The 27,368-nt window shown below is 38.9% G+C and overlaps 1 protein-coding gene across 1 annotated transcript; it reads left to right on the top strand.

The window, feature by feature from the left end:
* The first annotated feature begins 26 nt into the window (after positions 1–26).
* On the top strand, positions 27–27,291 carry CRACD (capping protein inhibiting regulator of actin dynamics). The gene is made up of 8 exons (XM_013949520.2): positions 27–161; positions 9,200–9,364; positions 11,975–12,043; positions 13,348–13,530; positions 15,208–18,169; positions 19,948–20,138; positions 21,283–21,448; positions 24,393–27,291. The coding sequence occupies exons 1-8, from the start codon at positions 42–44 to the stop codon at positions 24,551–24,553; spliced, it is 4,017 nt and encodes a 1,338-aa protein (XP_013804974.1). The 5' UTR covers positions 27–41; the 3' UTR covers positions 24,554–27,291.
* The last annotated feature ends 77 nt before the right edge of the window (positions 27,292–27,368 follow it).

The raw sequence follows: 27,368 nt of genomic DNA, 5'->3' as shown, positions 1-27,368 counted from the left end.
TTTATTCTTTTAACTGCATTTCCAGGTCTTCCCATTATTCTATGGGCACTCGAGCTTTTTCCCATGACAGTATTTTTATACCTGATGGGAGAACAGAGAGTGAACAGGCAATCCAAGCAATGTCACAGGAGAACATTCTAGGAAAAGTCAAAACTCTTCAGGTAAGAAATTATAAGTAGTATGAATATTTAAGATGTGGTGGTAAATGGGCTTTGGAGCTCTGGGATGTATTAAGCATGGATAAAGGTGGGTTTCTTTTTCAGTGACCTTGGGGCAGTTTCTTAGCCATGCAAGTGATTCTGACAATTTGCAGAAGGTCTAAGCTTTGGTCTTGAAGGGTATGGTGGTGATCCTGCAAGCAAATCTTTAGAAATGTCTGCAGCCGTGTGGAGGTCATTTGAATTGAACTCATGGGTTTGGCATGTCCATCCTTACACCTGCAGATATGATACTGAGTGAAAAGAGGAGAGGGGGCACGGCATACGGTGTGAGACTTCTCAGCAGTGTAGGTTTAATTATTTATGTATTACTTTTTTTTCTCATTGCCTTTCCGTAGTTCTTTATTGATTTTTCACTGTTCCTTTGTCATTTAATTCATGCAAATTGCTTCCATTTGATTTGTAAGTTTATCTTTTGCTCATAAAATATACCAGACACTTTGGATATTTTCCAGAATTTCTCTTCAGTTTCAGGGTTTGAGCAAATCAGTAGAAATCAAACCTCCTCAGTGACCTGTTACTGTCCTTCCAACAGTCCTCATGAAAATCAGATATGTTTAGCTCTCCAAAGTAAACAATACACAGGCTTTGCATATCCTAAGAGCTCGGGATTATTATTCCTTTGGTTTGTCTGTGACTCACTTAGGAATCTGCCATTAAAACATTTGAGCGAATTTTGCGATATTTTCCATATTCCATAGCAACCAACAAATACTGACTGCCAGGTTCTTTCTCTCCAAATGGGTAATATGCATCATTAGTAATGCACTTCATTGCATCTTCATGAGATACCATGCAGAAGGTTTCTCCTGTCTTAGATGGACTTAATGCAAACATCATGTTTCCTGATTTTTTTTTTTCTCTCTGCATTTTTCCAGACTCGCCTAGAGCTTTTGCACATATTAGAAAACCCAGTGAGTTCAAAACCATGACATAACCTTTGGATCTCCCTTTTCAGTGTTGGTGATGTTTCCTATCCCTTTTCCATATTTCCCCTTTACACCCCATTCTTTTCTACTGTAGTATTCTGAAAGCAGACTGTGTTTGCTACATAATTTTGCAATTACAAGAATTCTGATACCCATTCTCCAATATCAGAAATTTGTATCTGCTTGAAGTCCTTTTTTGCAGTCTCATGCCTGCTGGGAACATTTGTACTTCTTCAAATCATGGGAAGACAGTCATCTCTTCTGAAGTGCATTCCACTCCTTAAAACCATGTTTGTGGTCAGCTCCCAGCAAAGTCATAGGCCTTGCCATCAACATTACTGTGGTTTTGCCCACACTTGTATATCACGTTGGATGTGCAGCACTTTCCGTTTCAATTCACCCGGCAACATGCTCCTCAGTAAAGAAATGCCTTGATCTGACTCTGAACTTTCTGTATTACAAACGGAGATTAAAAGTACCACAGATTTTAACTATTCTCAGGAATTGTTTTGGGGTGGTTTTGTAAAGCGTTCCTGGAAAACTTGAATCTTTTTCCTAAGAGGCACCATGCTGCTCACATTGATGTCCAATGTGAAAGGGTTCTGAAATCAGAATAGAAACACAAGCTGTTTGATACTGATAATGCCAGATCTCATTCTGCTGACCACAAAAGTCATTTCCCATTCTCACCTTATACTTCCGGTAGCTTTGGAGTGTTGATGAACTCACAATGAAATGCTGTGTAATGGTGCAAAACTCTCTTTAAATGTGGGAGTTTGGGCAGTTGGCCAGCATGTGTGCAGGCTCGGTTTCTTATTGTAGAAATTCTTTTTTTCTAATTCTGTACTCAAGGTAAATTAGCTCTTTCTGGAATAGTTCCCATTACTTTTTATTGATTTTCAGATTGGCAGAGTTCATCTTATCAGGCTTTCTGTAAATGGATTTGGTCATGTTCAAAGGTTTTGGTGTGTGCTGGAAGTCAGGCTGAGAAAAGCCTGACTTCCCTGTTAACCTCCTGTACCCTTTGTATGTCCTGAATCTGTTATTTTGTGTTGGCTCAAGACATATGCTGTTGTAAAAGCAGTCTTTTTCATGTCCTTTGGATCTCTTACTATTTATCATTATGTACTTTTAAAGATACAGTATAGAAAGCCAGCCTGAACCTGCTCCCACAAAGAGATGGTGCCCCTGATATTGGTACTCTTTATGCTGAACTCATTTAGTTCCTCAGGATGTAGTACTTTTCTTTTCAGACAAGACTATGAGTGAGACCCAAAAAAGTGCTTAAAATCTAAATTATTTCAATATGTAATTTCTTAAGTGGTCTGGAGGATCTGGTGTTGTTTTAACACACCCACATTCCACAATGTCAGTCTTGAATTGGTTCTTGTTCTGCCCTTTTTTATTTAAATATACAGCAGTGTACCAGAACAAGCCTAAAAGAAACTCTGGGAGCTTGCCTTTACGTGCTTCCCTTTCATATATATTTTTTTTTTCCTTGCGCCAAAGAGTGTTAGATCTACTCGCTCACATTTTGCAGTTGTGATTGCTCTTCTTACTACTTGATATTTGCCAGAAATGGTCGGCAAATGAACAGAAGTCAGTTTCTGTTTCAGAGCCACAAAAACTTTAGCAAGTAAAATTGAAACATATTTTTAGCGTTAATGTTGTGAGGCATCTATGCCTTTGCTCTGATGATATGGTGGTGTGGAGCTATCTCTGTCTCTGGAGGCCGGGCAACAGCTTGTTCTCTGCCTCCTGCCTTCACTGAACCTGTCTTGGATCATCAGTCGTCCATGAGGCTGTAGCAGTCAGCCCTAAGAAATATTAAAGACTGACTGTGGCCTATAGCTTATTCCATTTAGGAACTATTGGACTACATATTTTTAGTTTCATGTGGCCACATGATTTAAAACAAACAAAACTTCCACTCTCTAAATTTGTAAAACACCATTTATTACACAGTGATTAATTATGATAAGAGCCAGACTCTTCATTAGCAAATTTTGGGCATCTAGGCTTCTTGGTCAAATTTTAGAGGATCAATTTTTAAATTCAAATTTCTCTGTTTTGGACTGAAGAATGTTCCTTCCAAAGTGAATGGCTGTTCAGTTTTTGATTCCCTGTTTTTTTTCTTTTACTCATTAATGTATCTTAGCTAATGGTTGAGCCAATGCTTACTCCTCTGTGCATTTTTATTTCTGTATTCTACAAGCCATTCCCATTATTGCTTATGTTTAATATTGCCCAGATTTCAACAAGGCTATAGAGCAGTTTATTAAACCTCAAAACTATTTTCCTGTAACTTGATGTTCTCCAGTTTATAGAATTGGGAGTGAACTTTCACTGAATGATTGTCAGCCCAGCTTTGTATTTCTTACAGTTCATTTCTTTGTTGCCAATATTTTCTAGTGCCAGCACAGCCTAATTGTTTTCTTCACATTCAACATTTTTTTTCACTTTATGAACTAAATTTATCACTTTTTTCTAATCATTCTAGCATTTCTCAGACAGAATCCTTTTTTTATAAAATCCTATTAAATCTATCAGTCTTGAAAATCAGCTTCCGTTTTCCTTACTAGCATTTGCTTTGCTTTTAATACAATGCAAGGGGAGATTCAGGTGACAAATACCACAGTCCTTGTGAGTGTCTTCAGACTCTCCAGAAAGTCTTGCTCTTGACAGATGAACATCTATAAGTGGTCTATTGCTACTTTTTATCCTGGAATCTTCTTTTGCATCTAGGTTTTCTGAATTTCTGTAGAGAATTACATATCTCTACAGACCCTCTGCCATTCCGTATACAGTTTGCTTCTTTCCCGTTCTTCTACTTTGGACTCTCTCAAACTCTTTCTTGAAGTATAATGGCCCAAACCAGGCATGCTGCTTATTTTCTCATGTATGTTTGCAATGCCCACATAAATAAATAAATAAAGTTCTGTTTTCTAGTCATATAGTTATGTATAATTGTGAAATAATGAATGCATCATAAATACTTCAACTCAAATATTTGAGTTGAAGGCAAAAATATTACCAGCACTTCTTGTAAAACTTGTTTGAATAGAATCAGCTAAAGTAGTACAAACTCTACTATTTTGATGATTTTAAAGTGGACACAGCAAGCTCTTTTCCAGTTTTGGATCCACTCCATGCATGAAACCATAAGAATAATGTGGTTCCAGGGGGTTTGAATCCAACATGCGTGCAAGCAGGCATGTATGCAGAAGAGGAGCCAAATTTGAGTGAAGGAGGAGACATATGGTCCAATCTGGGCTCACTGCTGGTTAATATGGAAAGTTTGTTCTGTGGCATTTCCTATGCAAATACAAAGAGTGCTTTGAAAAGTCTAAGGTTTTTAATTTGCTGCAGGTGCCAACTAATGCAGAGCAGTTTAACCTAGGAGTTTTATTTCTGAAGTTTAATGGTAACCTGGTGTAAAGATGTTAGTTAAATAGTATCATGCTCTAGCAAATTATTTTTCATGAAATAAAAGTGGGTCTGTGTCATGGTCCAGTAACTGAGAAAGACTTAAATTAGTGAAATTCGATGAGTGCAAACCTTTTAATTTTTTTCCAAATTTCTAGTATTTCTTTGCCTTTATTAGATAAATGCATTATTTACAGTTGCAGCACAAATATGATGTTACTGTTACCAGTATATCCACCACCTTTCTTCCCAAAGACCAAACCTATGGCTGAAAATCACTTACTGACTGAATCACGAAAAAAATCACAAGCACTACTTCCCACAAAAAAGAGAAATTTGGAAGTACACGAGATACAAAATCAGGGCCATCTGCCAAAGAAAATCCCAATAATAATCCTTTGGGTACAGCTCTGGTATGTACTTTCCTTTTATCTACCCTAGCTACCTAAAAATATGGTTCCCAAATGACATTATCATAGATAAAGCAGTGGGATAGTGAGCCAGGGTTGTATTTTTGATAAGTGTTGTGCCATATACAACCGTCTTGTAGGTGGACCTGAAATAAATAGCAGATGCAAATGTCAGCTGCTGGTGTTCTTCCAGGGACCGTTCAGAAAGCAGATAGTGGTGCTTCCTCTCGAGGTGTGGGAAAGTGTGGTCAAAAGTACATACCCCAGGGTGGGAAGGCATGACATTAATAGAGTACATACGCATTGCTATAAAGGGGTCTAAGCTGCAAGAGAGTTTGGGATTAAATAGCCTTCTGCCTTTACATAAAGGTGTGTGTGCCTGCACAGTGCACCTCCTGCTCTCACAGCTTGTGAGAGGGTGTGTGCTGTTCCTGGCACTGTAAAGTCCAAAAGCCAAGGCCCGGGGCTGGCTGCTGGAGGAAGGGCAGCAGAAAGAGAAGGGCTACAGATTTACTGAGGGGGAGGTAACTAAGGGCAAGTAGCCTCAGAATTGGTGTGATTCATGTGCTTTTAGGCATGTAACGTGGCTGTGGCTGCACCTTCCCATTCCCAGCTAGATGCCGCCCTACCCCTTACTGTGGAGTGGCACCTCACCGACAGCCACCTGGGTTGGGTGTGAGTAGACAAATTCATACACACCTTTCTAATCTTAGAGAAAAAATGTGAGGGTAAGGTAAACCTGGGCTGGAACACAACTTGGTGATCTTATTCTGAAGCTCCTATGCACGTGTGGTCCTAGCAGCCATTCCTTCATGGTGTAATTGGCATATGTGGTAGCTATCTTATTTTGCTGCTGAGAACGGTTTATAAGACCTGTGGAAATACCTATCTGCTGGCTGCAAACTGGGGGACTAGTAAAGCCTATAGGAGCTGATATGACTTCTTAGCAGAAACTGCAGACAGGAAACGTTCAACTCTTTCCTTCTGTTTCTAGCTGACAACCAGATTTTGAAACAGGCTGACGATTGTGGGCTGCCAAATTTCAAGCCTTCTTTCACAAACCAAAAGAGACCAAGTACATTTAACTGTGACCAGCATCTGTGGAAATTTCCAAAAGGGTATTCAAACATACTGTGTGTAACTGCACGTTGGTAGAAGAGTAAAATATCATGTTTGTGACTTCTAATAATTGGAGTTGCAAGTAATCCTCCTTAGGCAACCATCATCCATGTGCTGTCAGCACAGGGAATTTTCAGGATTTATAGTTTTGTGGTCAGAAATATATATCTAACTGAAACTTTTGAAGAATTTAAAACAGATGCTCCTCTTTTCAGTGGCCTTGCAGCTTAATTTTATGTATCTGTCCATTTTTGGATTGGACATTGTTTCTTAAAATATCTATGTACTTTCAAGCAAAACTTCTGTGTTTTTTATTCTTTCAGGAATGCATTTTTAGGGTTTTTATGACTTACGTAACTGCTAATGAATCTCTTTACTGTGTAATTTTTTTTGAGAGAGGGCAATTGCACTGTAGTAATAGTAAAAGGACATTTTCAAAAAGAACAAAGCAGGTTTTAAACTATTTGAAAACTATCAGAATGAATTTGCTCTGTGGTAACAATAAGCTAGTTGAGATTTTTACATTTACTATTCAGCATCAGCTTTGGAGATTAAAATGCACTGAAAGAAATTGACCGATGGAAATTAATAACTCTATTAATAGAGTTTATTTAATTAAGATACATTTGTTCAAAAATGCCAATAATAAATACAGAAAAGAGCCTTCTGTACAGTAAGGAATGTGAGGATTTGTAGATTTTTCTTCTTCAGTCTTCAAACTGATTTATGCAAGTCTGAGTAAATAAATCTTTAATGTTATGAAAGAATTTTGAAGACTTCATACAGTCCAGAAATATTGCAAATATTCTATTTCCTGGAAATATCAGGAAAATAACATTTTAAACTTTGTGTACAAATATCCATTTTTACAGCACAGTCCTCAAGCATCCTAGATCACAATTGGAAAAGCTACTCTTTTTAAAGTACGTAATATTCTGTACAGTAGCTCCATTCACACACAACTCACCATTCACTGCACACACAATAGAATATCAGAAAATCAAGCAAACAACTCACTATCCCTTCCTCCAAAATACATTTCAAGCAATATATACACGTATACATGTTCTTACCATGAAACACATGCTGAAATCCTTAGTCTTTTTGAGTAGTTGCTCAGCTAATTTCAACAGTTCCAGTCTTCTGCCTGGGAGAACTACTTGCCTAGGAATGCCACTGTAGGATGAAGAAAGGAGCGACCTCAAATTAGAAAACACCTTATTAAGAAGCTGTTTTTAAATTAGTTTTTCCTGCTATCAGAGGAGCTGCAAGAACTAGCAGCTTGCAGAATTACTGCCTTTAGAGTACCTACTACAAACTTGTTTACTGTCTTGAACTCCTATTTACACAGTGGAAACATGTAAGATTTCAAATTAGAGAGTTGTACTGATAGCACTAAAGCCTGGAAGGACTTGTTGAAACTCTTGCCTTTGGGCTATGGGTGCACTGCCAGTATCTAGGCAGAAATAAATCTGTGCATTCAAAACCATCCAATTCGTCAAAATGATTTATATTACTTACTGCCAGAATCTAGATGGGTACCTGGGTAAGGAAACTGAGAAAAACTGTCCTAATTTAATAACATGGTTATTGAGTCTCTGCATGTACTTTGTATTAAAAGTTTGATATAGAGACCTGGTAATGGTTTGTGGATACCATGGATAAACTTTAGATAAGAATCCGGTCTGCTGTGCAATGATGGCAACTAAGACTGATCTGACCTGAATCCTTTTAGAGTTTTACCCACTACTATTAAAAGGTATATTCCCTTGCCGACTCCTCACCCAAGTCATGTTACCGATTCTAACCTACAGGGAAAAAAAAATGTCTTTGTTTTACATAACATCTACTGTAGTCTTCTGCAGTTCTCAGAAGCAAACTCCTGCCAGGGGTCCGTGTATGTAACTGACATTCATACTGAACAAAAGACACACAGGTGAATTCCTGCTGCGAATATTGTTGAGCTGTAGATGTTCACAGCAACAAAAGACAGAGATGGGAGATCTCCTTTGGAGAATTTGCAGTCCTTGAAAGAGACTAAGGCAGGAAAATAACTACATGCTCCCCTCTCTTCTGAGAAAGAGTCTCTGCAATGTTTCAGGAAGAAAATCTATCACTAAATGTTCCTCACTCCTATTTATTCCATTTTCAAGAGAATTTCTTTTAACTTATGCTAAAAAGATGTTTACTTTCAAAGACTTTGTGATATGGATCCCAGCATTACCCAAAGATGTAATTTCCTCAGATGACCTTACCTGATGGCAGATATTATATGCTTGTTATTTTACTCATCTGATTGTTGATGTAATTCAAGAGTACTTTCTTGTAACCCTTGAGAGACGATTACAAGGAAAATATATGGCGTGGAAGCTCTAAAGCTCTTTTATCCATAGATCTCCTGGAACACCCATGAATAAACTTTCTTGTGCAGAAGTGGTGATGTGGCAGTGCACATGAGCATAACACAGTTTGTGTACAGTTTCTGTGAGATCAAGTATCTCAGAGAAGCTGGGTTTCCCCTCCCTTGAGAATTTGCCCCTTCTAAGGTAGGGTTATGTCAAAGCCTTAACATTTAAAACTTAGAAGTGAGCCTCACTATAATGATATCTTTAAAAACTATGGTTGCATGGGATGCAGAGTTTGGGGGCTGGAGAAGAAAGAGGTTGCCTTTTGGCACAGTTTTAGCTTCTCACGGTAAACTGGGGTCGTGAATTTAATGCTTCACTGCAATAGTAAGGCTTAATAATCAGCTTTTATAAACAAAGTCTTAACCTAGGAACATAGGGAGATTTAACAAAAACAGGAGAAATGTTTCAAGATTCACAATAAATTTGAAAAAATTGGCAACACTGATGAGATCTCAAGTTGATCATCCAAAATCACAATTCATGCTGTAATTCCTGACCTTGATGACTTTGGGGAGAGAAAAAAGAGGGAGTGGCTGCTGTGCTGCAGCAGTGTGAGTCTCAAGTTGGTTTTCTGTCCAGAGCCAGAAGCTGCCCTGAGTATTTGTATGTGGAGAAAGGGTGCATGCCAGACTTGGCTTATTTTGCTCATAATATAAATACCTTTTTTTTTTTCTCTTCTTGTTTTTCAGCAACAGTTGGCCAAGAATATTAAGTTTGGGCAGCCTCCACAAATGACAGTTTCTATGAGGACAATGGGGGAGGCATATGCTAGTGTAGAAGAGGATGTATTGCTCGGTAGCCCCATGAAGATTGAGACTCAGCAGGACACAGTGCTCTCAGACAGTGGTAATAAAGTAAGCACTTTAAATCAACATATTCACAGCATCATAGTGGTACTGAAATAGTGAAGTTCACTGGGGCATGGCAGATGTATCCAATGAGGCATAGCTCAGCTCAGTGGGCTGTTTTATGTGGGTGGGATTTCTCAGCTCATACTTCTTGGACCAGCAAGAAGTGTATGCTCTTGGTGTCCTGAGCAGGGTGATACAAAATCACCAGTTTGAATGTCTGCTCTGAACTTCCAGCAAAGCAGACAACACTCGCAGCATAGCTGGAAGATGGGAACTTATGTGAGACAGAAAATATCTATGGTTTTCCCAGCATGGAGAGTTGTGTGTAGCACTGCATGCCAAAAATGAAAATCCTTCCAAAATGAGAGGGACTGGAGCCTAAATCAGTAAAATACTTGGTTTCAGGGCATATATCCATTTTCTCATGGAACAGAAGCTAAAGACAAGGAAAAGAAATATTTTGATAACTATCCATGAATCCAGGTATCCAGTATAATTCAGGTAATTATCCATAGAGATTTTGATGCCAGGAACTATAGGCATTCAGGTGCCTAAAAGGGCTTGTTAAGATAGTGTAGGAACACAGGTAGTGATGGTAGCTCTCTGGAAAGCCTCTAATCTTGTGATGGCTGCAGGGAACATGGGGAACAAAGGGAAATCCTTAACTGCTCAGAGGAAGCTGACTGTGCCTGCATACCTCTGGGGAAGGCACGCAACAACCCGCCTGTGTGCATGCAGCCAGTAAGATCCTGGAGGGACACAAGGGCATGGGCCTTAGCTCATGTTCATTAGCCCTAGTGCTAGTTATGTATAGCTATGTGGTTTTCCATCTTTAAATTGCATGATTTCACAAGTCCTTTGAATATAGCTATGTATGTATGCTATGAAAGGCAGTGACAGCGAGTGTCTTCTGTTGCTTATGCCTATATTCAGCCAAACATGTAGCAGGGAGGTTTCTGGCTGAGGTGGCCCAAATTCTTCATCAGTCTTCAAAGGGCAGCATAGCTCCTCTTACCTGTTACCCCTTCCTTCAAGGCTGTGGTTGGATCTGTCAGAGAGTCAGGTTTTTGGATAGGAATTACACACACCTTCCTCTTCCCCTGCAGCCTGGAAGGCTAAAAGTGAAGTCAAAATATGGTATATTTCTTCTGCTTCACAAATAGTCCCTTAGGAAGCAATCACTTAAGGTGAATCAAGAGCATCCTGCATACGTCAGAGCACAAGGAGACAGATTTGGCTTATATCTTGGCACTGGGAGAAGACTCCGTGTTTGGTACCAACGTACATTTTTGGCAGACAGCTCTCTTGCTGGGTCCCACAAGAGACCAGAATGTCACCTAGTGACCTCCAACTCAAAGGAAAATTAATTCAAGCACTAGAATTCACAGAAATATCTTTGTGTAATAAGGAGGGAGAGAGTCAATCCTTACCGTCTGCTCTGTTAAATAACATCAATTTTTTAAAAACAAATTTAATGCTACTTTGCACGAAGTTTTCCAAATATAGAAGGAGCAAGCATTCCTGCTGCAAGGAGACTGCAGTTCTAAGTGTGCAGACAGAAACCAGCAAACCAACACTGAACACCTAGGAAGAGGAGGAACACTTTTCTCTTACTGCCACTGCTCCCTACCTGCTTTGTCAGAGACTTTCTGGTACATGGCAATCAGCTTACCTGGTTTCTGTTTGTGTCTCTGCTGCTGGCCTTGTAACTCCTCTGGGTGTTTTTCTGCATAGGTCCCTGGGGGTGGCTTCTGCTCAGAAGTTGGTGTCTAGGACTGCATAGTACTGTAGTGCTTCAAGCATGTTTCATGTGTTGGTTTGTGACTTTTGATTTTCCTCAGTAACTTGGATCAATGGCAAGGGTTCTGGATTTTATTTACCCTGTATTTGTAAAGGTGACTTTTTAGGCATTATGCTAATAATCTGTTTAGAAGAAAAGCTTGTACTTCAACATGTGTGTACAGCACCTGGCATAATGGGATCCCAACATTCATTAGGCTATGAAGTACTGCTATGATACAGTGACTAATAACTATGTTTCTGAGTGTGATGAATGCTGTGCCTTAAAATCCCCTCCTGTGAGATGGCTTTGAAAGGGAAGATAGCAGAGGAGTCCTTAGCTAGGGTCTGATTGCATGATTTCACAAGACTTTTTCTTGTGAAGAAAAGGAGTTGTCAAGAATCTCTAGTTGGACTTTGCAGCAGAGGTAATGCCTGACTAGGAAGAGATGAGGTTCTTAGTTTTTTTAGGCCTAGATCAGGAGAAAAAAAAATTATGAAGAACTGCTTGAAACCCTACAAAGCTGTGCTTTTCCTTTTAATTTTGAACCTAGTTATCTCATTAAGGAAGTGTGTTTTGTCTCATATAGTATCTTGTATCAGTAACTGCTTCTGTATAGACAGTAGTGATTCAAAGAGCAACAAAAAGAAAATCATAATATTTAGAAAAAAGAAGTGTTTATCAATTTTGCTGTGACAGGAAATAGTGTAAAAAACCCCACTAAACTAATAGGCCTTTTTCATATCTAAATTGCACAATTCCACAATTCTTTGAATCCTGTTTATTAGATCTTTTATGTTCTAATATCTAGCTGTGGTAATCTTGTTTTCTAGTCAATTGACACTGCAGATTTGTTGAGGACTATGAATTTGCCTGGAACAGGACATGAAGTGGAAGAAAAGGTAACAAAGCTTTCATACTTAGTTCGCATTGAATGCTTTTCTAATTTTAATTATTAGAAGTCTGACAGTCACTTTTTACTGTGATGTTCATTTCATTGTTTCCTGTTCATCCAAAATTTTGTGAACGTTGCAGTTTTAGGACAAGCAGTAACTAAGATTGAGAAATCTGTTTCTATCTGAAGAGTTGATTGCAGAAAGCTGAGCAGAACTTGATCTGTACTGGTCTCGCAGCATTCCTGCATTTGATTTATTAATCATAGAGCCATAATTTTCATAAGTACTTCTAATACTTTGTTATGCCAACATGTAATTCAGTAAGTGTATGCAAAATATTCCATCAACTTTTTAAGTGATTGGTTCCCTAATTAGCATATATTTAACCTCCAAAGACTACACAGTTGTCTTGAAAACAATATGTGTGATTTTCTCTCCTTACAGAAGATGTTTTCTCCCTTGTGTTTTTATATCTTCCTTTTCCACTTGGCTTGTGCCAAATGAAACTGTAACAATGATAGTTCAGTGAGTTATGGAAGAGTCAGGCACTCACTGTAGTTTTGTGACGGCAGACTCTTCCTCATAGACCTAAACATACACTTCCACTGTATTTATTCATATAAGTAGTCTCACTAAATTCCTGTGTTTGTATTTGCAGTTTCTGAACCCAAATATGTGCAGTGTAAAAGAAAGAGCACCAATCAAAGTCAGTTTTCTTTTATTTTTTTGCTATTCTTGGGTGCTAGCTTGGACAACTCCACATGACTGTGTCCTGTAGAGGGAAGCTCTTCTGCGGGCATTGTGCTGGCCTGGGGCATCTGAGTCTTAGTCATCTCCCATGCAGGCAGTACAGCTCTGTAGCTGTACTCTGTAGCTTCTATTGTAATGCTTAGATAAGTCATTCTGACTTAGCCTAGCCTAAAGTGTATAATCTAAATTTAGATGTAGATATTTTTCCACATTAAGCAAACTTTAAAATGTCTTAGGAACATTGTTGAAAGCTCTGTCTCTGCCCTTCCCATTCCCAACAACTCTAGAGTGGAACTAAACTGTGAAAAAAAATTGTTAAATGGTCTAAGTAATTTTTAACTGAAAAGCATGAAAACATATGTGTGGTACTGGAAACAGGAAACTGTTACAGCTATAACTTTCATGTCTGAAGTTTATGATTTCTACAATGGACAAAACAGAGTTTGAAATCTTTTCTGCTAATAACTGCTTTTGAATTCAAGACTGCAAAGTTTTTACTATATATTTTTAAATAGAACAAATAGCTTAATATAGCTTCTTTGTGTTTGTGATACAAACAGGTCGCTCCAGTCAAATCATCTCGGCCAAAAAGACAATTTTCCTGTTCTGGCACAATTGAAACAATCAATTTGGATGCAGTTCCCCAGGCTGTTGCTCGTCTAGACAACAGTGCAGCTAAACACAAGCTGTCAGTAAAGCCAAAAAAGCAGAGGATGTCAAGAAAGCACAGGAGATTAACAAAGGTAGTGAACTATTGGTCAAATAAGGAGAGGAGGGGATTTGCTTTTGAAGCTGGGTACAAAATAACCATAACTGGCTGCCCCAGGAGTATCAACAGCAGAGATCTGGCCTCAGACATGATGAACACCATTAGGGATAGTTATTGAAAGCTTCTGCAACAAAGTCATCTTGTGACTTCAGGGCAAAACAAGGTGGTGCTTGTTTTGTTTTGTTTTGTTCTGAAATCAAGACAGAGAACTTAAGATGAAACCTTAGCTGGAGACAAGAAGCACAGAAGTTTTTAGTATAGCTAGTTGAGACAAATACTACTTACACCTGCGGTACTTCCACTAGGATTTGACATTGGGAGGGTGTCCTGATTCTAGCTTTTCTAGTAAAAAGAGCTCTTTCTACAGTTTTAGAATGAATGATCAAATCCTAGTTTGGTACATTTACTGCGTGATTATTTTGTTTTTTATCTTGACATTTTATTAGTGCTTGTAAATGGGACCAGACTATTCAGCTAACACAGGCTACAGAAGAGGTACCAATGCCGATGACCTTTCTGCCCCACCATTGCACCTGCATTTCTAACTCTTGTAATGAAGAAATTAAAATAAGCCTTTTGTTTAAGCAGAATGGTTTTGTATAACTGGAACCAAATGATGGCTGGACAAATGATAGCTGGATATGGCATTAGCCAAGCTGTTTTCCTCATGAAAATTGCTGGGAAGCATTGTTTGAGTGCAGCTTGTCTTTAGACCGTGTCACTATAGAGACCCTTGTCTCTATAGTATAAGCAAGCTGTGAAGAAGCTCTCCGTTCAGTTTATTACAGGTATTGCACTCACATGTGAGTGTTGTGGGGCAGGCACATGGAACCAGAAGGTGCCTCAAGGGAAGAAAAAAAAAAAAAGACTAAAACTTCTTTGACCTCATTAATGCTCCTTCAGATGGGTTCAGGTCATACTCAGTGATCATCTCCATCACCAGCAAGTACGACATGCCTCAGTACAGTACAGTGTTGCTAGGGAGCTCTAGGTTTTCTATTTGTAGGTGGTTCCAAGGTTCCCGCAAAGAGAACCAAAATCTCAGCACTGGTAATACAGAGGAATATACGGGATTTGTGAAAGGCAACCAAATTCCATTTCTCTGAGCAGTGTTCTTTCCTGGCTAGTGTTACACAGCTGTCTTCTGCAGGGCCACCTTCTGTCTCTGCAAGTAACAGCTAGATTTGCAATGAAAGAGCTGGCCAGCAATGTCTTTAAATGGTACTAAATGTTTCAAGCTTAAAGAATGGAATTCTAAGTAATAGAACAGGGATATGAAACTTGTGGTCTGTTCCTCAGGCTTCTGTACATTTGTAATGGCAGGTCTCAGTCTGCATTAGTTCATGTATACCAAATGGTGATTCATTATTTAGCATTATACTTTTATCACTGTTGGGTTTGTTTTCTTTTTTTAAAGGACATCATTCCAGTAGGTTAGTGCCGAGGGGTATATGTATGTAATGTAATGTGATGTAATCAATAAATTGGAGTGTCATCCCTCTGAATCTACATCACTGTAAAAAAAAAAAAAGAAAAAAGAAAAGAAAAGAAAAAAAAGTTACCGTATTTGCAACTGATTGTTTCTTCACTATAAAGCATAATAAGCCAATATGCAATATTAAGTAACTTCAAACTTTTCTCCCTGTTCTAGGGATCACAAAGTTTAACAGTAACAGAATTTGAGCCAGAGGATCTAGAAACTCAGTTATATGCAGACAGATACCCAGGTTACATCACAGCAGACAAGCTAATTCAGAACAAAGATGAACAGAAGGAGCTTCAGCTGGCAGAAAAGAAACGAAACGAAGATCACTGGGGGATCTTTGAGGCTGAAAGGATAAGGCAGATTGTAGAAATGGAAGAACAAAGAGAAATGGAAGAACAAAGGTGCCAAGAACTTGAGCAGATGCAAAAAGAGCAGGAAAGAAGGCATTGTGAAGAAGAGAGCAAGCAGCATCTCCTTGAAGGAGAGACATCTTTGAAAATAGAAGAGCAAATGTGCCAGGAAGAGGAGAGAAGACTGCTGGAGGCAGAAAAGAGGCAAGAGCTGGAGGAGCAGAGGCACCAGGAACTGGAGCAGCAGAGGAACAAAGAGTTGGAGGAGCAACAGAGGCGAGAGCTGGAGGAAGAGAAGCTCCAGGAACTGGAGGAGCAACAGAGGCGAGAACTGGAGGAAGAGAAGCTCCAGGAACTGGAGGAGCAACAGAGGCAAGAACTGGAGGAGCAGAAGCACCAGGAACAGGAGCAGCAGAGGCTCAAGGAGCTGGAGGAGCAACAGAGGCAAGAGCTGGAGCAGCAGAAGAGGCTAGAGCTGGAAGAATTAAGGCAACATGAGATTGAAAAACAGTGGCAAGAAGAAGAACGAAATCGTCTGGAGGAACAAAAAGAACTGGAGGAACAAAACAGGCAGGAAAAACAGAGACAAGAGCTAGAGAAAGAGCTTCAAGAACCTGAAGTGAAACTGAAGGATGAGAAAGAAGCCGAGACTCTTGAACAACAAAATAAAAAGGAGGAACAAAGGCAGCATTTGAAGGAGGAGGAAGGAGAAAAGACAGAGGAGGATCAGCCCCAGCAAGTACTGGAGAAGCAACAGAAACGGGAAGAGCAGAAAAAACATAAGCTCACAAAACAAATGCACATGGAGAGTGAAGACAGTGTGCAACAAGATGGACTGGAAAACCAAGAGGAACAAAATGAACAGGAGTGGAACAAGCTGGAAGAGCAGAAGATAGACACAGAAGGACAAAATCTTCAGGAAAAGCAGCAAGAGCAACAGAAATCCTTAGAACAGCAACAGGACAAGGATCAGTTGTCTTCTAGAGGAGCTGATAAGCACCCAGTAGAGGAGAAGCTCCCAGAAGACTCAAGACCCCAAGAAATCAAACAGCCAGAGAAAGAGAATAAAACAGCAGAAGAAATGCTAGCCCAGAAACTGAAGAGAGAAGTTGAGGTTCAGGAACAAAAGCGAATAGGGGAAGAACTAAGGTGGCAGGAGGTAGATGAAAGGCAGACTGCATCCAGACCCTTCACATTTCAAGTGTCTTCCGGAGAGAAACAGATCATATTTCAGAAAGTAAATCTGAGCCCAGTCATGCCTGTCAAAGGAGCAGGACTCTCTTCTTCATCCATCAAAGACTACAGGATGCACACTTCCAGCAAGGGCTCTCATACACTCCCGTCATCTGTGTGTGTCCCCCATACAGCCATTTTGGTTACTGGAGCACAGCTCTGTGGCACAGCAGTTAACTTGAACCAGATAAAGGACACGGCCTGTAAATCGTTACTTGGCTTGACAGAAGAAAGAAAAAGTGTGGATATGCCTTCACCAGAGAAGGCTCAGAAAAGAACACCAGATCCCAGACCTAGCAGCAGTAAAATGAGATACGCACAAGAGACATTGAACAACCAAGCCATATTAGCTGAGTGGGCCTCTATCCGCTCTAGAATCCTAAAGAATGCAGAAAACAGCAAATATAATGAGAAAGACCGAGTAAGTGTCTGCAGACACAGTGATGACTGGACTCCCCGAGGACGAGGTGGTCCTCATGGTAACTTGAGGAAAACCTTATCTGCAAATGCAAAGTTCTCGATAACACCAGCATGGCAGAAATTTTCAGAAACTTCAAAAAACATTTCAGATGCTGAGAATATAAGTGCAGCAAAAGGCAATGAAACAGTGACTGTGGGGAGAAACATGGGCTCATCCACTGATTCGAATGAGGAAGTGGCTTCTGCTCTTAAGGATAACTCAGCTGAAATGGCTAAGGAGAAAATGGAAACCCACAGTGAAATGACAGACAACACAGAAGGCTGTAAATTTGCAAAAGATCTTCCATCTTTTCTTGTTCCAAGTTTTCCTCATTCTCCAGGCAAAGAATTACCCCAGTCAGAATTTCCAGGTGCTCTGGAAAATCAGCAGAAAAACAGCACAAGAAAAGCAGATAAATCAGCACCGAATGGAGACGAAAATGTTTCTCCTTTCGGAATAAAGTTACGGAGGACAAACTACTCTCTACGTTTCCATTATGATCAACAGGTAGAGCAAAGGAAAAAGAAAAGATACAGTGCCGGAGATAGTTTTGACGGTGTGCCTGACCCACTAGTAACAACAGAAAGTGAAAACGAATCCACTGTTTTTGCTGCACAAGAGAGTACATCCCCTGGCATGGGAAGAGCAAATGTTCCTGGTAATCTAAAAGACTTGAAAGACTCTTCAACTCCCGTGCTGGAGATTTCACAACCAGCGGGCCTTCCACTGCTCCTACCAGCCGTCAGCCAGAGTGCTTTCCCTGCTCGTGAGAAACCTGCCTGCAAGTCACTGGTCACACAGAAACCTGCTTTAGCTCCAAAGCCCACCAGCCAGACGCCACCATCATCTCCTCTCTCTAAAATGAACAGATCAAACCTAGCTGATTTTCTAGGGCAAAAGTTGGTTAAAGCTGAATCAGATGGTAGCTGGAAAAGAGAAGACAAAGTAAATGCAGTGCCCCCTGCAGCACTGAATGAATACAAAAATGAAGAGGAAGAAACCAGAGAAAAGAAATCATTTTTCCCATCTATAAGTATCCCATGGAGAGAAAAAAATGACAAAAAGCCTGAGCTGCTGAAGAAAGGTATGTACTTTGAAAACACCATTTAACTATTGTCTGCATTTCCAGAATGAGACTGGAATTCCAGAGGCAGAAATTTGATCTTAAACTATAATTCTTACTTGGTGTGTTATTTGTTGAGTACCAGTATTTGGCTAGGGTTGTGTGAATGACTGAGATGTCCTCTTCCTACAGTTTAATTCAGATGCACACAAACTCAGCTGTGGCCAATGTGGCCTGCTTAAGAAAATTAATTTCAAGGACGTAACTGAAGTGTGTATGTTTTCCTCGACAGAGATGTTACCTAGTGAGTCAAACAATGGAGTATATTACTTTGTGTTCCATGTGTAATGGTGTCATCCAAGCAGAGGGGTCATTTTTATAAATTACATTATACTGCAGCTGTTTTTAGGATGATATATCTAGCTTTAAAGCTATTAAGAAGATCTAGGTCCTCTTCTAGTGCCTATCTTGGACAAATTCTCTACCTAATATAGCTGGCCACAGGAGACTGCATTTCAGAAGCTCTCTGCAGTAGCAGAAACAACATAATGGCCATATTGGCTCCCAGTTTTTCCATTCCTGACTTTTAAAAGCCTTAAGACATTTCTAAAACTATATCTCAGTGGAAATGCTGTCTGTTTTCACAATTTCTTTGAACACAGACATTAGATATGCTTTTTCTTTTCACTTTTATTTTTAAATGAGAATGCGGGGAAACGAATTGGAGGCAGAGCTGCCAACCCAGGAGAGCTCGGACGGGGCTCTGGGGGTTTCTGTGCTCACCCAGCTCTGCAGCACCCTTGGCACCTGCAGGGCTGCTCTCCGCTGCTCACGGCTCTATACTGGGGGCTAGCCCCAATTTCATGCAGCGTACAGGAAGTCTCTAGCTTGTTCTCAGAAACATTTTTAGCCTTGAATACCTCCTGCAACACCAGTACAAAAATTTAAAAAGTTGTGCAGTATTTGACTAGTGTTTTACTTAGTAGTTTCAATGAAACGTTTCAAGTAACTGCTCAAATAAAGCCTGTTTTCTTTCTGGGAATAGACAAAGGCACCAATACTCTATGGAGCAAAAGAGTAATTGATGTTCTGCTGTTTCTAGACCAGGTCATTTTGAGATAAAAGATGGATTTGGAAAATGTGAAAAGCTCTTCTGCTGCAGACTTTCAGCCCAGGTGCCTTTCAATGTGAAGATACAGACTTTTTACATAATTTTCAGTTATTGAAGAAAAAATTAAACTCACCTTTCATTAAAGTTGGATCACTGAATGAGAAAACAGGCAATGCTCAAGTGACAATTAAAAAAATTTTTTTTAAGATGAGTGGCATTTATGGGAGTACACAATTTCAGCTGCTTCTATTTGGCTGAAGTTTGGACACTCTTGAACTTCCCTTAAAAATATGACTGGAAAACAAGAAAATTGCACTATCTAGTGGCTTGTCCCCCTATCGTCACAGGTGTAAATAATCAGTGCATATGCATCACCTTCACTTAAATATCTCACGTAGTGAGTATATGTAATACATTAGGCTATAAATCTAATCTGTGTCTGCGGTAGGCTTGTTTTTTTTTAAAAAAAGAAGATAAATTTGGACAGCTGTTTGAGAGCCTTGAATTAGGTCTTAATCTTCTGAAAAAATTCTGGCAGTGTTTCAGAATTTGGCCTGTGGTTCGTGAAGGCCTGTGAATTCAGTGAGCTGAACTCCAGAGCTTTCCCAAGGCAGAGCAGTTGCACTGGTTTGCTTGAGACAAGGATGTTGTGCACTACTCAACCAGGTCTTTTCACATTTTCTTTCAGAAAAACCAGTCCTCCAGAGCAGACACTCTTTAGATGGCTCTAAGTTGATGGAAAAAGTTGAAACTTCACAACCGCTTTGGATTACATTAGCGCTTCAAAAACAAAAGGGATTTCGTGAGCAGCAAGCTACTAGGGAAGAACGGAGACAAGCCAGAGAGGCAAAGCAAGCAGAGAAGCTGGCTAAAGAAAACGTAAGCAATCTTTATAAACCTACCCGTTAGGAATACTGATACTATCATTGTAACTATTAGCTAGCTTTATTATGTGAAGGGGCCTTTTTTTTTGTTCAGTTTGTAGTATTTCATAAAAGCTCAAGTGAGGGTTTGTAAACAGTAGTCTGAAATTCTTGAGTTCTCTTTTGCAAAACTGAGACATCCAGGAGAAAATACTGCGCAATGGTGTGGCTATTTTAGTATAATCTCTGATACCCAAAGGATTTCTCTGCTGTCTTAGCATCATGGGAAGTTAATGGCAGTCATAAACGTGACCACTGTGCAAGAAACCCTGTGAGAAATGCACTGCTTCTTCCTGCGGTACGAAAGCTGCTTTGGGTGGTGCAGCAGCAGAAGGGTCATGTGCCACATGGTTCTTCAAAACTCAAGTAAACAAGATGATAAACCTTAGCACTTGGGGATAGCTGCTGGAATATTTATTTATAGATGAATATAGGTGAATATTACTAACTGTTTATTTTTTATTAGAACTTACATTATTCAGATAAAGTAGGTGAATTAAAGAAGTCAACTGTCACATGTAACATTCAAAATGCTTGAAACAGGCACTGAATTCAGCATTTCTTCTTTCTTGTTTTCTAAATAGGTATTTACTATCCATGTTTTTTTATTAGTAAGTAAAACGCTTCTCCTTGCAGTACAGAAGTGAGGCTATATAAGCAGTGATGCTGTATATAGATACCACAGATGGTAAAAAGGGAAACTGTGTGGGTAACTAAGGATACTTTGTTTGTTCTGAGACCCAAATTTCTGACGGACACAGACATAATTAGAGACATATATAATGGGTTGAAGAAAACAGCGCTGGGTGTGAGGTTGCCCAAACATAAATACTGTTCTTCAGTGCTGTATTTAGCAGGTAGCACTGGTTCAAACTGGTCAGTATTTTGACTGAAATGACAGCTTGATAAATTTAGCTTTGCTGTGTTTTCTTTTACTAACTTTAATAACTATTAGTTTTAGAAGTATCAGTGTTCTGATTCTTTGCCTAAAAGGAAGGTTAAGGAAAGGACAGGTGAGGAGGGACAGCACCAAGTGTGACATCTCTCATTTGTATCCACTACATGACATTCTCATTTAACAGTTTTCCTTTCTATTCTAGGCTGCTCTAAGTAATCAGTCAGATAATAAAAGCAGCAGCAGCAAAGCAAGCACACTGCAGAAATCCACACCTCAGGAAGGGGAGAAGAAAATTGAGACTGCTGTGTCAAGACTAGAAAGAAGGGAGCAACTGAAGAAGTCTAATACTCTTCCAACTTCGGTGACAGGTACAGTGTGAGATTCATTCAGATTTACCCTAGGAATGAGCTTTTAGTAGTAGCATTGTGTGGTTCAGAGAAAGTGAACAGATCATTTTTTGTGTCACATATTACCCCTAAAATTATAAATACTTCTGCTTTCAGCAAGAAGCACTGTTTGTCTCAGTCTTATGTGCTGGCCATTAGGTTGAAAGTACATAATTTTAACAGGTTTTTACAAGGTTCTCTGGCTTATTAAACTTGCACTAGTGCACTTGCTCAGAATTGCCTCAGTTTAAGTTAAAAAAAAAAAATTAGTCTGTCTCCCCAAGCCACATCCAGCAAGTGTTTTTGGAACAAGACTAATGCACATTAGCAGAATTTGATTTACTGTAAATTGCAATTGCAGTAGTGTTTTGCCTTGAGGTTGGGGTTTAGCATGGAGGGAATATGGTGCCAAACTTCTACAAAATGTATCTGAGTGGTAAATAAGACATACTATGTTCTCCTACCTCGCAGTCTGCAGAGGAGAAATACTCTCCACAGAATATTTGGAATGGGTACTCCTCTTGTTTCATTCAAAAATGCAAAAGCTAATTAAATTAAGTTGAATGCAACCTGTCACCCTTAAGTTCAGATTTCTCCCTCCCAGCCAAAAGTCTGGTTCTGAAGGAACCAGAACCTACTACTTTACCTGTCACTTAGAAAAGCTGAAATAATTATGTATTCAAAGATCAGGCACATTAAAATAAATACCCCCCCAAATAAGGTAATACGAGTGGAATAAGGTAATTGTTGAAATAGAAGCAACTTGCATAATTTTTCTCTAATCAACAGTAGTCCTAGGAATAAGGTTTAGGAGAAGAGTACAGATAGATACTGAAGAAATATTTTTGTAAGCTATACAGCAAACAATTTGGGCTTCTGTGACAGTAAGTGCATGTATCAGCTGAATCTGTACAGTACCACTCCAAGCCAAGAATTATGGAATGCAACTAGGTCCAAGTGATGAGGTGATTCCGTTACCTTGCATACCCGCAATAGTGAAGATTGAACATTGTCACTCGTTACAGACGGGATCCTGACTGTTCCAAACTGAACTTGGACCCCCAAGCCTGCCTATCGTTACTTGCTTCGGCAGCGCTACGTCCACATGGCAACTGTACTACAGTGCAGATACGCCTGAGTACTTCTGTTTTATTTGCAAAACTTTATATAGCTTGCCCAAAACTTTTCCACTGTTAATCTGCTTCCAGTGTCCAAGCTGGCTTTAGCAGTAGCAGAGAAGCTTTATAGCGTATTACCCTCCTTCTGTCGCAACCCCACAGAAGGCCCTGCTGATGCCCTGTTGAAAAGGATTCACTAGTATGATACTGTGTAGTACTCTTAACACGTTGTGAACTCTAGCAGAAACCAAAGCTTAGCGCAATAGGTTATGCCAAATTAGATCAAAAAAGGGCCAGGAAAAAAAAGAGCCTCAGTCTGCCTGTTTGCCCTAAAATAGGAGTTTCAGGAGGAAAAATCACTAATTTTGAATTAGCTAAAGTGAAAGCATAAAATTGTGTTGTCCCTAAAGGAAACAGTGATTTGCTCTCCATGTAATTACTGCTTACATTTGGAATCAGGTAGCCATTATCAACTGCACAAATATAATATAAGCAAGCATATGTTTATTATGGATGGTAACATTTATTTAGTCTCCTACAATTAGGGCTGCATTTAAGGCAGAAGACCGGGCTAGCACTTGATTAACATAAGCAAGTTTGCTGAATCCTACTCTAAGGACCATAAATAAATAAATAAATAAATAAATAAAGCCCAAACAAGCAAACAACCCCCCCCCAGACCCCAAGCCCAGGAAAAAGCTGGTGTATTTCAGACTTGCACCTCAGTCTTGTACAACAGGAACTGCTAAGAGGGTAAAGCCTTTTTTAAAGTGTTTGTTGACAGCAATAATTGCTTTTGCTGTTCATTTACTTCTTGTAGCTAAAAATAAGTCATTAAAGTTATACTAAAAAGAAAAATAAATGATTTCCGCCATCCATGCAAGATTAAAGCTTTTTAAAGTATTTAAAATCTGCAAATGAAATGCAACTAAAAATAATTTGGACTGAATCTGAACATTTAAAATTCTTTGATGCATAAAAGAAAATGTACCATGGGGAATTAATGAGGAGTAGTTTTGTAATTAAGCTTTTTAGAGTAAACTCCTGAGGTCTCAGGTAGGACTCGTTTCTATCCTGGTTGCCTTCAATGGCATCCACTGCCTCAGAATTAAATAATCATCTTCCCATCTGACTTCTACAATGTACTTCTATGGTTCTGCTCATAAAGTTGGTAGAAGCCAGTTTCTTATTCAACACATTTTTATACTGAGACAGCTGTTTGTCAGCTTTTTTCTTAAAAATAGTATTTTTAAGACAAACAGCTATGGGAGGGACCTGTTTTGTCTCTTCCTCCAACAGCCTCATGGGCTTGGTTAACTGAGATAGAAAATTATAGGACCACTTTCTTCTCTGTGCTTATTGAAGGAGCCTAAATCTGAAGTTACACATGGTCAGTGGGTTTACACATGGTCAGCAGCTGCATTACCAAGGACACTTCAGGAGAAAAAATATCCCAGCTTTATTTGCCATTGTTGGCAACACTGCGGATGCAGTTAAGACATTTATGTAAAAACAGAGACTGGCAAACTGGACATGTTTTCTCTGACCCCATGGAAACTATGAAAATATTGTCCTGATTTGAGTTACATTATATGGAGTCACCTCTGAAAAAGGAAACTCAGCTTATCCTAATTTGATTATTTAGAAAACAGAATCAAAAGTGAGATTTAACTAAAAGGATTGGAAATAAAGATGAAGTATTAGATCAGAACACCTTCACAGAAAATTACAGCTTTCTCTAGAAGTCTGCAACAAAGTACACTGTTCACCTAATGTTTGTTTTCTCCCCCTCCCGCATGAAAAAACAGTGGAAATTTCAGATTCTGTTCCATCAACACCGCTGGCAAAAGAGGTGGCCAAGAGATTCTCTACGCCTGATGCTAACCCTGTGACAACAGAACCAGCCTGGCTCGCATTAGCCAAGAGGAAAGCAAAAGCCTGGAGTGACTGTCCACAGATCATTAAGTAAACTACAGAATTACTTCTCTATTGCTGATTGTTAATGGCTTTCTTTTTATTTATTCAACTTTTTACACATGACAAAACTGAACTGCATGTAGTGAAGGACTGACAACTGAACTGATTACCATTTTGCTCTAGCTCACTGTAAAGTCTACTCAAATCATATATTCCATTGCTTTAAGTGGCTAAATGAGGTCAAGGCAGAAATTTCAGAGCCAAACTCTCAAAAATTTAAGAATGCTCAGATGTTGGATGTAAATTTTAGCCATTCTAATAATAAGGGCCAGAACTTCAGTTCAGAAGCTCCTTAAATTCTGTGAATATTTGGTTCTGCAATTTTCAATCTCTACCCTTAAAGTGGAGATCTCGGAAAAGTTTTGGAAAACTCCGTTGTTGAAAATTAATGCAAGATGCATGCTCCCTTCTCTTATTCCTATTTTTTTTCTTAATTAGTTGTTAAACTGTATCAACTGTTAGTTCTACTTGCTATCTGAAAGCTTCTTCCCTAATGAAGAACTTCAGGAGACCTCTTTCCACCTGCAAATGCTAAGTAAGAAGACGGTAGCATCCAAATGCTGAAGTAATTTCTTTCATCCTAGGTTTAACACACTAGGGCTCTATTCCCTCACTGCTAGGAAGAAAACAAAAATCTATTATTAAAACAAAAATCAAAAAGTTTTCAGAAAGAAGCCAGGGACAGAATGTTTCTTCTAGTCCTTTAAGTACATGAGTGTGCTCAGCCCTATTAAGGTGTATAGAGACAGTGACTGCAGATTAAAATGTTAAATCAATTGACTGGAACTAAAATAAGTAAAACTATTCCTGTGCTCGTGTACTTGTAGAATTAGTCTCAGTCCACTCCCCCAGGAGTAAGACTGCAGGACTGAGGTTAGCTGAGAACTGAAAGCTGAGTCATTAGGAGTCTCAAGAGTTTTAACTCTACATTCCTTCTGATTTACTCCGTGTGCAGCTTCAGGTAGCTGAGACAGCTTTCTGAACTTTGGCCAATACAGCCCAAACACTTCAGAAAGCAGTTTACTTACCCCCAACTCAGGTATCTGCTGTGGCAGCTGAACACTTTAATTACTTCTTATAACTAAAATAGAAATGTTCATCGCCTGCTTACAAAAAAGGATAAAGTCCATCATGTAATTAAAATTTTACTATCCTTAACATCCCATGGAGATAGCTATGTTTACATTTTAAAAAGCCTCCCTAGCAAATAAATCCTTAACACACCCAAGTTTGAATTTTACAAGGAAGTCTTTAACAAATGTGAATGTCCCTCTTGTAACCATATGGCTCAGAGGAACCTTTAAGTCTACAACACTATAAAGGGAGAAAATTTAAGCAGAAGAAATTGTATCATTATGAACAGTTACCACATGGGTTTCATGGAATTATTTTAGCCAAATACTGCTGTATGCAGCGTGAGGAGGAGCCTTTTAAATTATGCAGAAAACAGAATGAAATCTGCAGTGTCCTCCGGTTCCAAGAATCCAGAAAGGGCTTGTCAGCAAAAGCTGATACAGAATACAATATTGCCCATCCCACGGAAAACAAAGTATCACGTTTACAACAGCACAAACACAATGGACATGTTAGAGTAGATGTGCAGCAGCAAGTTCATTTATTCTTGGTTCTCTGAAGTGATCAGTTTTGAGCACAGTTTCATATTTAAAATGAGATTCTCTAAAATACCTACTTTTCCCCTTACTGTAAGTACATATTTTAAAAGTTTTATACAAATAGGGGCACTGCTGCTCTCAGACACTTGGAAAAAAGTGCTTAACACCTTCAAAGTAGAGTCTCTGAAGGAAGAATTGGGCCCATCATTATTTTTGTTCTGCTAGCCCCAAGAATTAGCACTTAAGTTAAACTTATACTTTATCTGAGTTTATAAGCCTGCGCTATGTATTTGTAATTACAAGAACTAAACTGCCTTAAATCCATCTCTAGGATTATCTAGGAGAAGAAGTCAGGCAGAAATATGAAGAAGGCAAAGTCAGTCAGGATTAAAAAATTAAAGACACTGGTATTCCGAAAAGCATAGCATAACTAGGTGCTATTGTGCATGACATCATTATGAAGCAATTTTCTAATACAATACACTTATATCACATAGAATAGAGCTTTCATTAAGAATGGTCTTAATCTAAAGCTTCAAAGCAGAGTTTTTTTTCAAGCATAAGGGTATCTAGTGTAATAATGGAAACTGTATTCTGCACAGTACTTGGTGGAAGCATTTCTAAAGTGTAAATGTTCAACAGTGACATTTCATGTTAAATTAATGCAAATTTGCACTAAATACCAATGAAGTGTTACTTTGCTTTAGCTTTGTTGCAACCATTTCTGAAAAAGTGTTGGAAATCTGTAAAAAATCATTACTACTGACTTTAAAACAGCAAAAATGTTTTAAGACTGAACAAACCACTATGTAGTATATTGTCTCAACTTTTTGTAACTTATACACACAAAATACCATTTTTTCTGACAAGGTTACATATGATTAACCTCTCTGTTCATATAGTAATGTATAAAAACTATAAGATGTAAAATTGTGGGGTATTCGTTGTGTACTTTTTTAATTTTTAAAATGTTTTAAAGTGCAATTGTTTATTATACTAATGTCATTTTAATTCTTATTAAACTATAACCCAGTCAAAAATTATCTAATTAATGATGTATTTAATCAATGTCTCCTTTTGTTAGTAGTATAGTTCAGTTTTACTTTATAAATAGAACTTTTATTTCTACAAACATCTTGACAATGCATTTCCGCTAACAATAAAAGTGAGTAACAAGACATGATGAAGTAACAT

This window comes from Apteryx mantelli, chromosome 5 (assembly GCF_036417845.1).
Source record: "Apteryx mantelli isolate bAptMan1 chromosome 5, bAptMan1.hap1, whole genome shotgun sequence".
Classification (NCBI taxonomy): domain Eukaryota; kingdom Metazoa; phylum Chordata; class Aves; order Apterygiformes; family Apterygidae; genus Apteryx; species Apteryx mantelli.
Note: the sequence above shows the minus strand (reverse complement) of the source record. Positions and strands in the feature narration are given on the sequence as shown.